The sequence below is a fragment of the Ipomoea nil genome, unplaced genomic scaffold (assembly GCF_001879475.1).
Source record: "Ipomoea nil cultivar Tokyo-kokei standard unplaced genomic scaffold, Asagao_1.1 scaffold0519, whole genome shotgun sequence".
Lineage (NCBI taxonomy): Eukaryota > Viridiplantae > Streptophyta > Magnoliopsida > Solanales > Convolvulaceae > Ipomoea > Ipomoea nil.
Window position 1 is genome coordinate 2,222,790 of NW_017616947.1, and position 14,983 is coordinate 2,237,772.

Here is a 14,983-nt window from a genome sequence, read left to right on the forward strand (position 1 = left end):
CAGTTAGATATAAAGTTGTTGTAATTGCCCCTGACAAAAGTAGAGATGCTCCACTATTGCTTTGGGATAGAGAAGTGGCAGAACTTGTGGGTATCCCTGCTTCGATTTTGTATGCAAAATACAAGGAGGTAAATTTTTCTTTTTGGCTATACAAAATTTATTCTATACTGTTTAATGCAGTTGGTAATTTAGTATTTTACCACCTACCTAAACAGGTTGATGTTGAAGTGCCACCTGAGTTGGATGCTATGTTGGAATGAAGATGTTGTTTAAGATCAATTTTAAACTGGCTCTAAAGAGGAGTCCCAATTACCCATTCAATGTTGTGAGGGTGGTCAGGGAAGAACACTTGCTGAAAACCTATAGTGACAGGTTTGTGGAGCATCAAGACCAGGACTTAATGTCTAGGATGATTGATGGGGAAACTAACACTGATGCAATTTCTGAAGTAAGAATTTCAAACCAACAGTCTTAAAAATGTTTTTTTTTTTATTATGAGGGTGACTAATTTGGTTTACTCTTTTTGTTAATAACATGAAGACTCTATTGGAGTGGAGGTTAATAGTCCTGCATCTGTCCAGCCCACACAAAAGGAAGGAGATGACAGTGCTGACAACTCTGGAGCTATCAAAAGGTCACTTTTGGATGAGTTTTCATCATCCAAAAGTAGGAAGAAGTTGAAGGAATCAGAGATCAAAAAGGAAAAAATGTGGTACTGCAAATGGTTGTAATACATTTTACTTGCACTTCGATGTTCAATTATTTACGAAAATGTCACCGCGCTTTTTTAAAAAATCAGTGTTTTTCATCCATTAGATCTTGACACGTGGACGAACATAATCTATTCCTATTTCGCGCCTGGGCGAAGCATTCGCACCTGAGTGCGATTTTATATATATATATATATATATATATATATATATATATATATATATATATATATATATATATATATATATATATATATATATATTTTAATATGTATTGTAATACTAAGCAATGTAGTCTAATTGTACCCATAAATATGTACATAAATATTAAAACTTAGTTCTAGATGTTTTTTTTTTTTTTTTAATTTATACAATTTTGCTTAAATGTTATTTGCTTAATGTGTGTTCTATGTTCCACCAAATAATCTTTTTTATAATGTTAGCATTATATATAAAGATTATAAATTTATGTTGTACAAGAGTGAAAGCAATTATTTTATGTGTATTTAATTGGTATCACTATTAATTATGATATATCATTTATAATTATAATGTAATTCATGGTCCACACAACTTTGCGTGGAATGGTACACCAAATAATTTGTCTTCAGGTGATTGACTTTTTAATATCAATTTCTAATTTCTGCTTTACAATAGTTAAATTTCTTATATTATGTGTAATTAATTGATTAGATTTGTATTAATGATATATACTTTTTAAAGTTCTAATGTTATTTAGTGTCCACAAAATTGTGTGGACCATTGTCTACCAAATAATTGGTCCACTAAAATGTAATCCTTATTTATAGCAATTACAATTTGATGTTCTAGGCTAGCATAAGTAATAATTTTAATGTAATTTATTTTGTTATTATAATGTTCTTCATAGTCAACAAATTGAAAAGGTCCATGTCACACCAACTACTTTCTTTTATAATGTTACCCTATTTTTGAGCAATTACAAATTAATGTTGTACCATTGTCAAATTAATTATGTTATGTGTACTTAATTTATACGATTGTTAATTATTTGAATTTATTTTAATTTTAATGTTATATTGTATAGCACAGAAAATTATTACTGCAATTCATCATCAAGGAATAATGCTGCTCAAGGTACAGAGCAACCTACGTCAACTAATCCTACACGAATTCCTATTGGAAGGTGTTTGTCTCAAAATATCACACCATTGAGTAACATCACTAACGGTAAATCCCCTAAGATGTATTCATGTACATTCATTGCGAATTTAGTTATCCTTATAATTTTAATTCTTAAAAAATGTTTGTCAAATGAAATTGCGATGTACCAATTTATTTTATCATGTTAGCCTTATTTATAGCAATTACAAATATATGTTGCACAATTTATAAGGTTGATAGTTATGATATATCATTTTTAATTATAATCTTATTCATGTGCCAAACAACTTTTTGGTCCATGCTCCCGTGCATAAAATTGGTCTTATAGTGTTTGCCTTACTAATAGCAATTACAAATTTATGTTGTACATTACTAAAATTAATTACGTTATGTTTTCTTCATTTATACGATTTTTACGTATGTTATTTTATTTGTTATTTTAATGTTCTTTATAGTCAACACATAGCTTAGGTCCATGGTCCACCAAGTAATTTTTTTTATAATGTTAAACTTATCTATAGCAATTACAAAATTGTGTTGTACCGTAGTCAAGTTGTTTAGTTTAGGTGTACTTAATTGATAATATTGTTATTTATGTTATCTTTTCTTATTTATAATGTTATATTGTATATCACAGAAAATTCTTACTCAAAATCATCATCAACAAATACTGTTGTTCAAACTACAGGCCAACCGTCGGGAAGTTATCGTACACAATTTTCTATTGGAGGGTGTTTCACTCAGAATATCACACCACTTAGTAACATCACTAACGGTAAATCCCCTAAAATGTAGTGATCTACATTCATTGTGCATTTAAATATCGTTATACTTTAAATTCGTCTAATATTATGTATGTGTACAGTAGGTTCGTCCAAGACACAAATACGCTCAAGCAATTGCCAGCGATTTATTTTTGGAGAGTTCCAAAAACCCATATCAACCATAACAAATTCTTGCGTGACTGGTAACTTCCTATACTCATATGTTATATAATTTTAAGAAATGATAAAGCCTAATATAATTTTTGTTTTTATTAATGTTTTCAATATAGGTTGTATCTCACAAGATAAATTAGCAATTCGTAAACCATTACATAAGCCTGCAATTGAAGAAGACCATGTAACAAAAAGAGACTTGCTATCAGCCTTTGAAGAGGAATCTAACCCTTTACTGATCGAAGCACCAAATCATGGCATAGCAGGTAATAATAGTAGCTGCTTCTTTTTCAAACAACTATAAGCAAAGTAAAATTGAAAACCTTCAACTATTAACATTGATTTATAAATGTAATTCTAATTTCAGATGTTGAATATCGATTAGCGATGTAAGGCAGAACTCGGATATTGGGACATCCACTGGTCAACAACATGGTATGTATCAAAGTTTTATATATATCTTAATAAAATATAAATTGATATATAATTTTTTATATATCGGGTTGCAGATCAGTACTGCGATTTTGGTGATGCAGCCAATAAATGCGTCCACTGTGGGGCGTTGTTTTGGTTTGAAGAAAGGAAGAAGAATTTGTCCACTAAAGCTTCGCCACTGTTTTCGTTGTGCTGCAACAATGGGAAGATCAAGTTGCCGGAGAATAAATTGCCACCAAAAGGTATATTTGATCTCTTTTTCGGCAATGACGAATTATCAAAAGAATTTTTACACAACACCAGGACCTACAACAACATGTTCTGCTTCACATCCATGGGCGGAAAAATTGACAAGACCGTGAACAAGGGAGGCGCACCTCCAGTTTTTCGATTAAGTGGACAAAACTATCACCTAATGGGCAGTCTACTTCAAGAAGAAGGCAAAGAACCTCATTTTGCCCAGTTATACATATACGACACGGCAAATGAAAAGAACAACCGTATAAATGCTGTGAGGTAAACAAGTTAGCGTAATTACACATAACATACTATTTGTAATCTAAATAATTATCAATGCAAAGTTTTTGTTGTTGTAGGGGTAGTGGTGACCAAGATGTCATTCATGTAGAAATAGTGAATGTCATTCAGAAAGACCTCGATGAAAATAATGTTTTGGTTAAGTCTTTTCGAATGGCTATGTCTGAGCTGGATATTAACCCATGCGCCGAAGTCAAAATAAAGTTGTTGGGAAAATGAACTAAAGTTGCAAGGACATAATCTGCCGCAAGTGTCAGAAGTAGCAGCTTTAATAGTGGGAGATCTGGATACCAGTATTGGTGAGCGTGATATTATTGTTCAAGGTAAGGGTGGTCACCTACAGTGGATCAATGAATTAAATCCTTCATACCTACCACTGCAATACCCTCTTTTGTTTCCATATGGCGAAGACGATTATCGGTAAGACATTGCATTCGCGAACGTAGTCGGCAAACGTTCTGCAGGTGGTAGACAGAGGATTAGTCCCAGGGAGTTTTTTTGCTATCGCATCCAGTCTAGAGAGTCAGCTCCGAGTACCATTCTATTTGCAAAGCGGTTGTTCCAACAGTTTGTTGTAGATGGATACACAATGGTTGAGTCTGGAAGACTAATTTATATCAGGACACACCAAAAAAGCCTAAGGTGTGAGAGTTACAGTGGATTGACTGATGCTTTAACAAGGGGTGAAGTCAACCCCGCAGCCCAAGGTCGAAGAATAATACTACCTTCAAGTTTTACTGGTGGTGCTCGATACATGATACAAAACTACCAAGATGCAATGGCAATATGTAGATGGATTGGATACCCAGATTTATTTATAACCTTTACATGCAATCCAAAGTGGCCTGAGGTGTAACGCTTTTTAAAAGATCGAAGGTTGAAAGCAGAAGACTGGCCGGACATAATTTGCCGCTTATTCAAGATGAAGTTGGATGCCTTGATAGCTGATTGTCGAAAGAATAAACTTTTTGGCCCTGTGGCGGGAGGTAATATTTGTTTTTTTTTTACATCAAGTTTGTTACAATTTTATTTAATTACGTAACCTTATGATGTTTATGTCTATGATGTTGCAGTCATATATACGATTGAGTTCCAAAAGCGAGGTCTTCCGCATGCTCATATATTGATTTTTTTGGAGAAAAGTAAAGAAGTTAGTCAAGTTGTTACTCTAGACAAGATAATTTGCGCAGAGATTCCAGATGAAAAGAAAGATGCAGAGTATTACCAAGCGGTAGAGGAATTTATGATGCATGGTCCATGTGGAAAAGCGAGGACCAATTCTCCATGTATGGTAAATGCGCGATGCTCTAAACATTTTCCTAAGAGATTTGTTGAGAGTTCTACATTTGATGACGATGGTTACCCGGTATATAGAATGAGAGACAATGACAGTATAGTTACAAAGAACGGGATCGCGTTGGACAATAGGTATGCGGTACCGCACAATAGACATTTATTGCTTAAGTATAAGGCTCATATAAATGTCGAGTGGTGCAACCAGTCACGCTCAATCAAGTACCTGTTCAAGTATGTTAACAAGGGTTATGATCGGGTAACAACCGAATTTTACAAAACAAGCAATGATGACGAGAATGGGAAAGCAATAGATGAGATTAATATGTACTATGACTGTAGGTACATATCCCCATGTGAAGCGGTTTGGCGTCTGTTTGGTTTTGATATACAGCTTAGGGCTCCTTCAGTGGAAAGGTTAAGCTTTCACCTTCCTAATCAACAGAGTGTGATATTTGCAGATGATGATGCTGTTGAGTACATTGTTAATAGACCCACTATAGCACAGAGCATGTTTTTGGAATGGTTTGAGGCAAATAAAACATACCCCGATGCAAGAGAACTTACTTATGTTGAGATGCCAACACGATTCGTTTGGAAGAAAGACCTTAGAAAATGGCAGCCACGGAAAAAGGGTTCTCAATCGGACGTATATTCTATGTCCCGCCAGCTACTGGAGAAATTTTCTATTTGAGGTGTTTGCTGAATTAAATCCGTGGCCCTAAAAGTTATGAAGATATTAGGACTGTAAATGGGGTCCACTATGACTCATTCCGAGATGCGTGTTATGCAAGAGGTTTAGTTGATGATGATAACGAATATGTTGATGCAATAGATGAAGCCAGTAATTGGGCGTCAGCAGATCAACTGAGGAGATTGTTTGTGACATTGCTAATGAGCAGTTGCATGGGTAAACCGGAAATAGTTTGGTATGTTGTGTGGCAACATTTATCAGATGATGCACAATTCAACGTCCGTAAACAACTGCAGAATAGAGGTAATCATACATTATACAAATTATTTTATTAATACTGATAACACAATATTAATTCAAGTTTAACGTAGGTGTCTTATAACACCAAATTGTTATCTAAACTTATGCAGATTTTGTGTTGACCGATTCGCACAAGATGAACTTTGCCTTAGTAGAGATTGAGAAGCTATTATCTACTCATGGTAAGAGTTTGAAGGACTATCCAGAAATGCCTACGGAAAATTTTGGGGCCTTAAACGTTATTGCAAATAGGTTTATTCAAGAAGAATTAGCATACGAATGTGGCGAACAGGAGAAAGAGAATCAGGAATTGGTAAGGCAATTAACAGAAGAACAAAAGGTCATATACAATGAAGTTTTAACTGATATTGATCGCCAAGAGGGGGGGGGGGGGTTATTCTTCGTTTATGGTTATGTAGGGACCGGTAAAACTTTTTTGTGGCGAGCACTGTCTTCCGCATTAAGGTCTAAGAGTGAAATAGTGTTAAATGTTGCATCTAGCGGCATAGCTTCGCTTTTATTACTTGGTGGGAGGTCTGCACATTCTCGGTTTGCTATACCGATATCTGTTAATGAAGATTCCACATGCAATATAAGTCACGGCAGTCAACTGGCAGAGCTCCTTGTGCAAACCAAGTTGATAATATGGGATGAAGCTCCAATGATGCACAAATTCTGTTTTGAAGCCCTGGACCGAACTATGCGGGATCTGTTGCGCTTCATAAATCCAAGGAGTTATGATATGACATTTGGTGGTAAAAAAGTTGTTTTTGGTGGCGATTTCAGGCAAATTTTACCAGTAATTCCAAAGGGTACCAGACAGGATATAGTTCGAGCAAGCATTAGCTCATCATATCTCTGGAAATTCTGTAAAGTTTTTAGGCTGACTAAGAATCTACGATTGAGAAGTGTTCAATCAGAAAACGAGGGTAAGGAGATCGAGGAATTTGCAAAATGGATAGCTAATATAGGTGACGGAACAATTGGTAGTCAACGTGATGGTGAGTCCGAGATTACTGTTCCAGAACATTTGTTGTTAAAGTGCGAGGATGACCCTATTGCTACAATTGTTGATAGCACATTCCCTAATTTTAGACTGGGAATTGGCGATTTGTCATATCTTAATGATAGTGCAATTTTAGCTCCAACATTGGATGTGGTAGATGTCGTTAACCAATATATGAATGATCATAATCCGGCTGAGGGTAAGACATACTTGAGTTGTGATTCTGTGTGTAAGTCAGATTCAAATGTTAACATGTTAGCGGATTTGCACACTCCGGAATTCTTGAATGGCCTCAGATGTTCTGGAGTACCAAATCATGCTTTGACTTTGAAAGTTGGGTCACCTGTTATGCTCTTGCGAAATATTGATCACACACTAGGATTATGCAACGGTACAAGGTTGATTGTTACAAGGTTAGCTGACCACGTGTTGGAAGGCAAGATCATGTGCGGTACAAATGCAGGAATCAGAGTATTAATTCCTAGGATGTCACTTACACCGTCAGATCCAAGATTGCCTTTCAAATTTCAACGTAAGCAATTCCCTTTGATGCTATCCTATGCCATGACAATCAATAAAAGTCAAGGACAAACACTTGCTAAAGTGGGGTTGTTGTTGAAAAAACCTGTCTTTAACCATGGACAATTGTACGTAGCTGTTTCAAGAGTTAGTAGCCCCAGGGGTTTGAAAATTTTGATTTGCGAAGAAAATGTACCATGTCTTAGTACGACTAAAAATGTTGTGTACGACGAAATCTTCAATAATGTATAATAACATTCCACAGTTTATTATTTAAAATTTAGTATTTTTTAAAATTCTATGTGTCTTATTCTTATTATATTATACGTAATATTCTATGTACTATATAGGTAGCCATGCATCACATTGGTTCAACAATGAAGTCTTCAACAATGTCTAATAAAATTACTAAATTCATCAATGTGTAATAAAATTACAAGTTTTTCATTTCAAATTTATTCAGCTTCCAATAACTATATTCTATACTGTATATATATCATACTATATATATAGTTGTGCATCGCACGGGTGCAACTACTAATTATTATAATAATAATAAAAGGTGGTCAAATATGATACACTAGATTGTCCCTACCTAATTAGAGAACCAATAAAATTGGGAAGCAAAGCCCACATAAATTCCCCAACTACCAAAGAAAAGAAATCAATGCCTAGCTGTAAGGTGTCCACAAGACAGGGACTCGCAAATTATAGTGCGGATCATCGTTAATATTGTAATTAGGATCACAAATAAATATTTAATTTTAATATACTGAATATTTATTTTAAGTAATATATCAACAAATAAATATTCAGTATAAAAAAATAAAGGTTCAATGTATTAAAAAATAAACCTTCACTATACTTAACAAAAGAATTTTGTATCGATGGTTAACTTTGTAAATTGATTGACATAGACCCATATGGATTCCCCAACTACCAAAGAGAAGAAATAAATGCCTAATTAAGTAAATGTCTCCATAAAAATTTTGGTCAAAAAGTTGATTTAGTTAATTAAATTTTCAAACCAAATTAATTGTTGGATATTTATATAGTAAATGATTAAATATATTTATTTAATCGTGTCTATCGGACATAAATAATATTTTAGGATTGTGGAGTTGAAAATATTACTCAATATTTATGTTTAATTGATCAAGAATGTTGATAAATGTACTTGAAAAGATTTTCGGAAGGAATCGGTATCTTCCAGAAGTACTTAGGAATGTGTACCAGAAGGAATTGAAGCGGCTTCTTTCGGAAGAAGTGATATCATCCGGAACGGGTGATATCAGTGGCGGATCCAAGAATTTTCTCTAGTGGGGGCGACACATTAAAATAAAAGGAGATAGTTTGAAAAAAAAAATGAAACACTTAAGAAGTATAACTATAAATATTGTTAGATATGAACGAAAAATAAAACACACCAAAACTTTATAAAAATATTCATAACAAAATATGAAACATAATTAACTTGATAAAATAATTCGAATAAAAAACACATTATAAATCACACATCTTATTAATAATAATAAAAAAAATTTATATAATAGACTCATTATTAATATTTTATAATATTAATAGTGAAAAAAAAAAAGCTGTGTTGAAAGTTGAAATATTTTGCACTTAATAAGTGTGAAAGAGAGAACTTAATAACAACGAAAGAGAGCCAAGCATGTGTTGAAGGATTCAAACCCATGTCCTTTCTCAAGATAAAATACATCCTTTGCCGATTGATCTAGCATATCTCTTGTTAACCATTCTCTATTTTTCTATACTTATAATAAATCATGTACTATATATACATATATACATACAAGGATTATATATGGGGAGGGGGCGGGGTGAGTGGGGGAAACTGCCCCCATATTGAGTCCGCCCATGGGTGATATCATCTGAAAAGAAGCAATTTCTTCCGGAAGAGAGTGATATCTTCCGGAAGGGAGCGATATCTTTGAAAAGTTTTGGGAAATTTTCCAAGTAATAGAACATTGTAATATGTTCTCAGAAGTTAGAAATATTGTATTTATTAATATAATAAATTCTTGATCAGTTACAAAATAATTTAAATATTGAATTTAAATTATAGTAATCATTATGAGAAGAGCAAATACCAATTTTAGTCTCACGAGTATTAGCAAAATGACAGTTTTGGTCTACATGTTTAATTCCTACCAATTTTCATCCAAGACTATTGTTTAAGTACCAATTTTAATCCACGACTATTATTTTAGTACAAAAATTCATCACGTCGGTCACCCATCTATTTAAAACATCCAGAAATTTAAAATTTTTAAGGGCATTTTTGACTTTTTCAACTTAAGATTCCAATCTGAGCATAAATAAATAAATTTAAGCCCTAAAATCGACCTCAATTCACAATTCTCCTTTTCATCCTATCTTAATTTGATCATCAAAATTTGTAAAAATTTAATATTGTTAACTAAATTAAAAACAGTTATAAAATAATTAGCCTAGTTTTCACCAATCAAAATTTGCACACCCATATATATATACACATACACCGACTGGACTCTCAAACCTTTATAATGTACTCATGGAGGCATCATATGAATGATATATCAATATATCATACCAACATAGACACGCAAACCTTATCATCTCTTAAAGTCTCCACTACAGCCAATCATGACGGACGGTATTATCTCCAGTGTTGTGGATCAGCTGTTCATCATCATCAAGGACCAAATCCGGGAGCTAAGAACAGTGTTGGGTGTGGAGAAGGAGATCAAAAACCTCTCATCAAAGCTAAAGAAAATCAGGGAGGTGTTGGGTGATGCCGAGAGGAGAAGCTTCAAGGAAAAGGGCGTCAAGCTGTGGGTGGAAGAGATCCAAGACTTTTGCTACGAAGTGGAAGATGTTCTGGACGAGTGGAACACCAGAAGTCGCAGACAACAGATGGAGAGGTCTTTCCTGCCAGCAGCTTCTTCTTCCTGTTTCCATTTCAAAAGGTTTGTTATGCATCGAGACATTGCCAAGAAAATAAAGAAACTTGATTCCAGACTTGATCAGGTTATGAAAGACAAAGATCTGTACAATTTTGTTGCTGTAACTCACAATTCTGACGTTCAAGAATCGAAGCGAGTAGCCACTACTACTACTTCATTTGTGGATGCATCAGAGATTCAAGGTCGGGATATTGATGCCAGTAATGTAATTAGAGAGTTGGTGAAGGATGACGAGGGAGAAGAAGCAATCAGAAATGGAAATGGTCCCCTTGTTATTTCCATAGTGGGCGCGGGAGGGATTGGAAAAACTACACTTGCTCAACTAGTGTATGGGGATCAACAGATAAAGACTCATTTTCATGAAAGGGTGTGGGTTTGTGTTTCACACCCTTTTGACCAGATCAAGATTGCAAAAGCCATTGTTGAGTCAACCACTAAAAGCTCCGAAAATCTTTCTGATCGACTGCAAGTGTTACTGGAAAAAATCCAAAGCACTTTGTCACAGAAAAGGTTCCTACTTGTGTTGGATGATGTGTGGACAGAGCAATATTCAAAGTGGGAGCCATTGAAGAACTCTCTTAAGGTTGGACTCCCCGGGAGTAGAATCTTGGTGACCTCAAGAAGTGAGAGGGTTGCAAGAATGATGGCAAGTGTGTATCTGCATCGGGTGAAGCTCATATCCGACTTTGATGCTTGGATGTTGCTTAGCAGGATATCATTTTCCGGGAGAAGCGGGGAGGCTTATTCTGAGAAACTGAAAGATATTGGTCAGAAAATTGCTCGAAGGTGCCGAGGATTGCCACTTGCTGTTAAGGTCATGGGAAGCCTGCTACGTTTAAAAGACACTGAAGAGGAATGGCAAAATGTTTTATCTAAGCTGGATATTAAATTTTGGAATTTGGAGGAAGTGGAAACAGATCTCTTTCCTCATTTGTATCTAAGCTATGATGATTTAACTTCAGAGATGAAGCGATGTTTCTCATATTGTGCTGTGTTTCCCAAGGATTATGAAATAGAGGTAGATAAGCTCATCAGAATTTGGATGGCACAAGGTTATCTCACAACAACAAATGGCAGTAGTGATCGTATGGAACAAAAAGGCCGGGAGGTTTTTGGAAATTTAGCAATGCGTTCTTTGTTCCAAGATTTGGAGAAAGATGACAGGAATTCCAACATCATATCTTGCAAAATGCATGACATAGTGTATGATTTTGCCGAGTTTTGTACCAGAAATGAATGTTACAGTATTGGCAGTCGACATGAAGATAAGGTGAAAATTGAAAAATTACGTCATCTGTCATGGCAGAAAACCGGAAGGCTTATGGATCCGGCTTCCATTTGTGATGTCATTGGAAAACTTTGCAGCTTTTTTGCTGAACACCTCTCTCCAGAACAACTTACACATGATTTGTTCAATCATTTGAAATCTGTGAGAGTATTAGGATTGCGTGGCTGTAAACTGCAGAAACTCCCAAAGGAAGTAGGAAATTTGCATCACCTAAGGTACATTGATTTAAGTTATAGCAAAGTAGAGAAGTTACCTGATGCAATTTGCTTTTTGGATAATTTGCAAACTCTAGATCTTGAAGGATGTGAATGTCTTTCCAAATTATCCGAAGGGATTGGAAATTTGTCTCACCTAAGGTACATTGATTTAAGTAAGAGCAATATAGATGAATTACCTGATACAATTTGCTCTTTGGATAACTTGCAAACTCTAAATCTAGGAGGATGTAAGCGTATTTCTAGACTACCTCAAGGGATTGGAAAATTGCGTCGCCTAAAGTACATTGATTTAAGTAAGTGCAATATAAATGAGTTACCTGATACAATTTGCAATTTGGATGACTTACAAACCCTAAATCTTAGAGCATGTAAGCGTTTTTCTAGATTACCTGAAGGGATTGGAAATTTGCGTCATCTAAGATTCATTGATTTAAATTGGAGCAAAGTAGAGGAATTACCTAATACAATTTGCTCTTTGGATAATTTGGAAATTCTAAATCTTGGAGGATGTCAACATCTTTCTAGACTACCTGAAGGGATTGGAAATTTGCGTCATCTAAGATACATTGATGTAAGTTGGAGCAAAGTAGAAGAGTTACCTAATGCAATTTGCTTTTTGGATAACTTGCAAATTCTAAATCTTACAGGATGTCAGTGTCTTTCTAAACTACCTGAAGGGATTGAAAATTTGCGGAATTTAAGGTATATTAACTTAAGTAGGAGTAATGTGGAGGAGTTATGTGATTCAATTTACTCTTTGAATAATTTGCAAATACTACACTAGCTGAAGGATTGGCAAATTGGTAAACAAGAGACACCTTAACATCAGATTGTGCATGTTGGGGGATCGCAAAGCTAATTAAGCTTTGTACTTTGACTGTTTGAGTGACTTTGTGGTGGTGCCTGTACTGCCCTGATGCAAACTTCCACCGTATGATTGTTTCCTGTATTAGGATTTCTTATATCTCTTCAATCTATGTACACATTCATAAACATATGGTTTCTTCATCACTTATGCACTTGAATTCACTGATTTGTCTCTCTTCTACTTTGCATGGATGGATCTGGTTTATTAGTAATTTTTTTTTCAAAAATGGTTCGAAAGTGAAGTGAAGGAGAAGAAATTGAAGGGGAAGAAAATGTTTAAAAGAAGGTGCCTACTGTTTGTAGAATTATTTTGTACTAATAATATTATACCTTATGTATAAAATAAGAATATTAGGCAATTATGTTAATAAATAATTAATATTTTGATACATTAATTTTGGTTAGGAAATAATTAGGTTAGAAATAATTAATAAAAATATTGTGCAATATCAATGTCATGAAAATGAGTTTTTGGGATCCAATTTCCCATCTTGATTGGGATCTCTCATCTAGAAAACATCCCTCTTCACCGCTTTTCCTCCACTTGGGCCGCCCTCCCTCGTCAACTCCTCCGCCTCTCTCCTCATCACCAACAATAAGGCCGCCGCCGCCACCTGCCCCTTCACGTTCTTCGTCGCAACCGTATAAGTTCTCTTGAAGAATTCTATATTGATAAGCATAATTTGTATATATACGGATCGGTGAAGACCTCGGCGTTCTCACGGTGGTTCACGACGGCTTGCTGCTACAACATTTAATTATTACCATAAAGTAATATTGTAATATGATTTAGACAATTATATAGTGTCAACTACTATATAATCATGCATATTACATATCAATTTATAAAGTTGTAATATGATTTCTTACTGTGCAGTGGAAGAAGGGAATTAGAGAGTCACCAGCACGAGAAGAGGAGGGAGGCAGTGCAAAATGAAGAATTACAATTTTTTTAGTCACAAATCCATTGTCAAATCCATTGTATTTATAGGTAGAGAATGTGAGAATTATAAATTAGTAATATCAATCAATTAGGGATCTTTATAATTTTTAGTCAATTAATAATATTCGTTTCCTTTTTTAATTTGCCTAATTGTCGTTTCCTTTTCCATTAGGATCATTTTATATTTTCAGTCAATTAATAATATTAGTTTCTTTTTCGAATTTACCTGTTGGTTTTACGGCCTAGAGGTAGCCGTTCGGCGGACCAACACTATCGTAAAATATTAGGGTTTCGGCGAGAACAAAAGAAATATTGCCGAAAATGGCAGCATCACGTGCTTTTTTTGCGTAGTCAGAAAATTCGATCCTTTACATGGTGACCCCATGGGGGTATTTATACAAAAAGGAATAAGCTTCCTACAAGGAAAGTAGGGTAAAGGCGGAACCGAATCTTCTAGGGGATCCGCCGTAATCACTGCTGGCCATATAAGGAAAGGAATCTCCGCAGAATTCGCCGCTCACCGTTTCTGGGCGCGCACTCGGTCGGGGGCGCACTGGCCGCCTGATGAGGTAGCCCGGTTAGGGAGGCTGTGACACTCAAGCAAAGACACATCGACCGCTAAGCCTGGTCGCCCATCCAAGTCCTCAGAGGGAAACCCGAGCGATGACACGCCGCCTACTGAGCATGGTCGCCCAACCAAGGCCCGAAGGGGACCTGGTCAGAGATGCGCCGGCTATAGAGTCTGGTTGCTTTTCCTAAGCCAGCCAACTTTCGTCCGGGTACGCGCTCACCTGCTGGTCTGGTCTCCAGAGTGTTCCAGCGGGGATAGTGGACGTAGCCCATTTCTTTGAATTTGCCAAGTGTTATGCCCTGCTCGGACTAGACTGCCCTTCCATTTTTACTAGACCGGGCGCTCGGGTAGAAATAACGTACGAATAAGCGTCACGGGGACGAATATTGTATTAATTGGATGTATAATGCTATTACAGAGGTTCAGGACGTGTAACAACAAGACAACTATAGTAAGAAGGTAAAAGATGCTTGAATAGGACACCGGGGAGTGTTTTTATACTCCTGGTTGCTACTAGCCCGGGGTACGCGGGAGGAGCCGCAACTACCGACG

General features: G+C 35.6%; 1 protein-coding gene across 1 annotated transcript; it reads left to right on the forward strand.

Moving 5' to 3' along the window:
- The first annotated feature begins 10,150 nt into the window (after positions 1–10,150).
- On the forward strand, positions 10,151–13,217 carry LOC109174114 (putative disease resistance protein RGA3). Its single transcript, XM_019323406.1, has 2 exons — positions 10,151–12,752; positions 13,161–13,217. The coding sequence occupies exons 1-2, from the start codon at positions 10,225–10,227 to the stop codon at positions 13,195–13,197; spliced, it is 2,565 nt and encodes an 854-aa protein (XP_019178951.1). The 5' UTR covers positions 10,151–10,224; the 3' UTR covers positions 13,198–13,217.
- The last annotated feature ends 1,766 nt before the right edge of the window (positions 13,218–14,983 follow it).

Bases quoted from the DNA above. Each gene is read 5' to 3' on its own strand.
- LOC109174114 (XM_019323406.1), top strand. From the start codon at position 10,225: ATGACGGACGGTATTATCTCCAGTGTTGTGGATCAGCTGTTCATCATC. The intron at 12,753-13,160 runs GTATATTAACTT...TCGAAAGTGAAG, and splicing joins GAAAATTTGCGGAATTTAAG to TGAAGGAGAAGAAATTGAAG.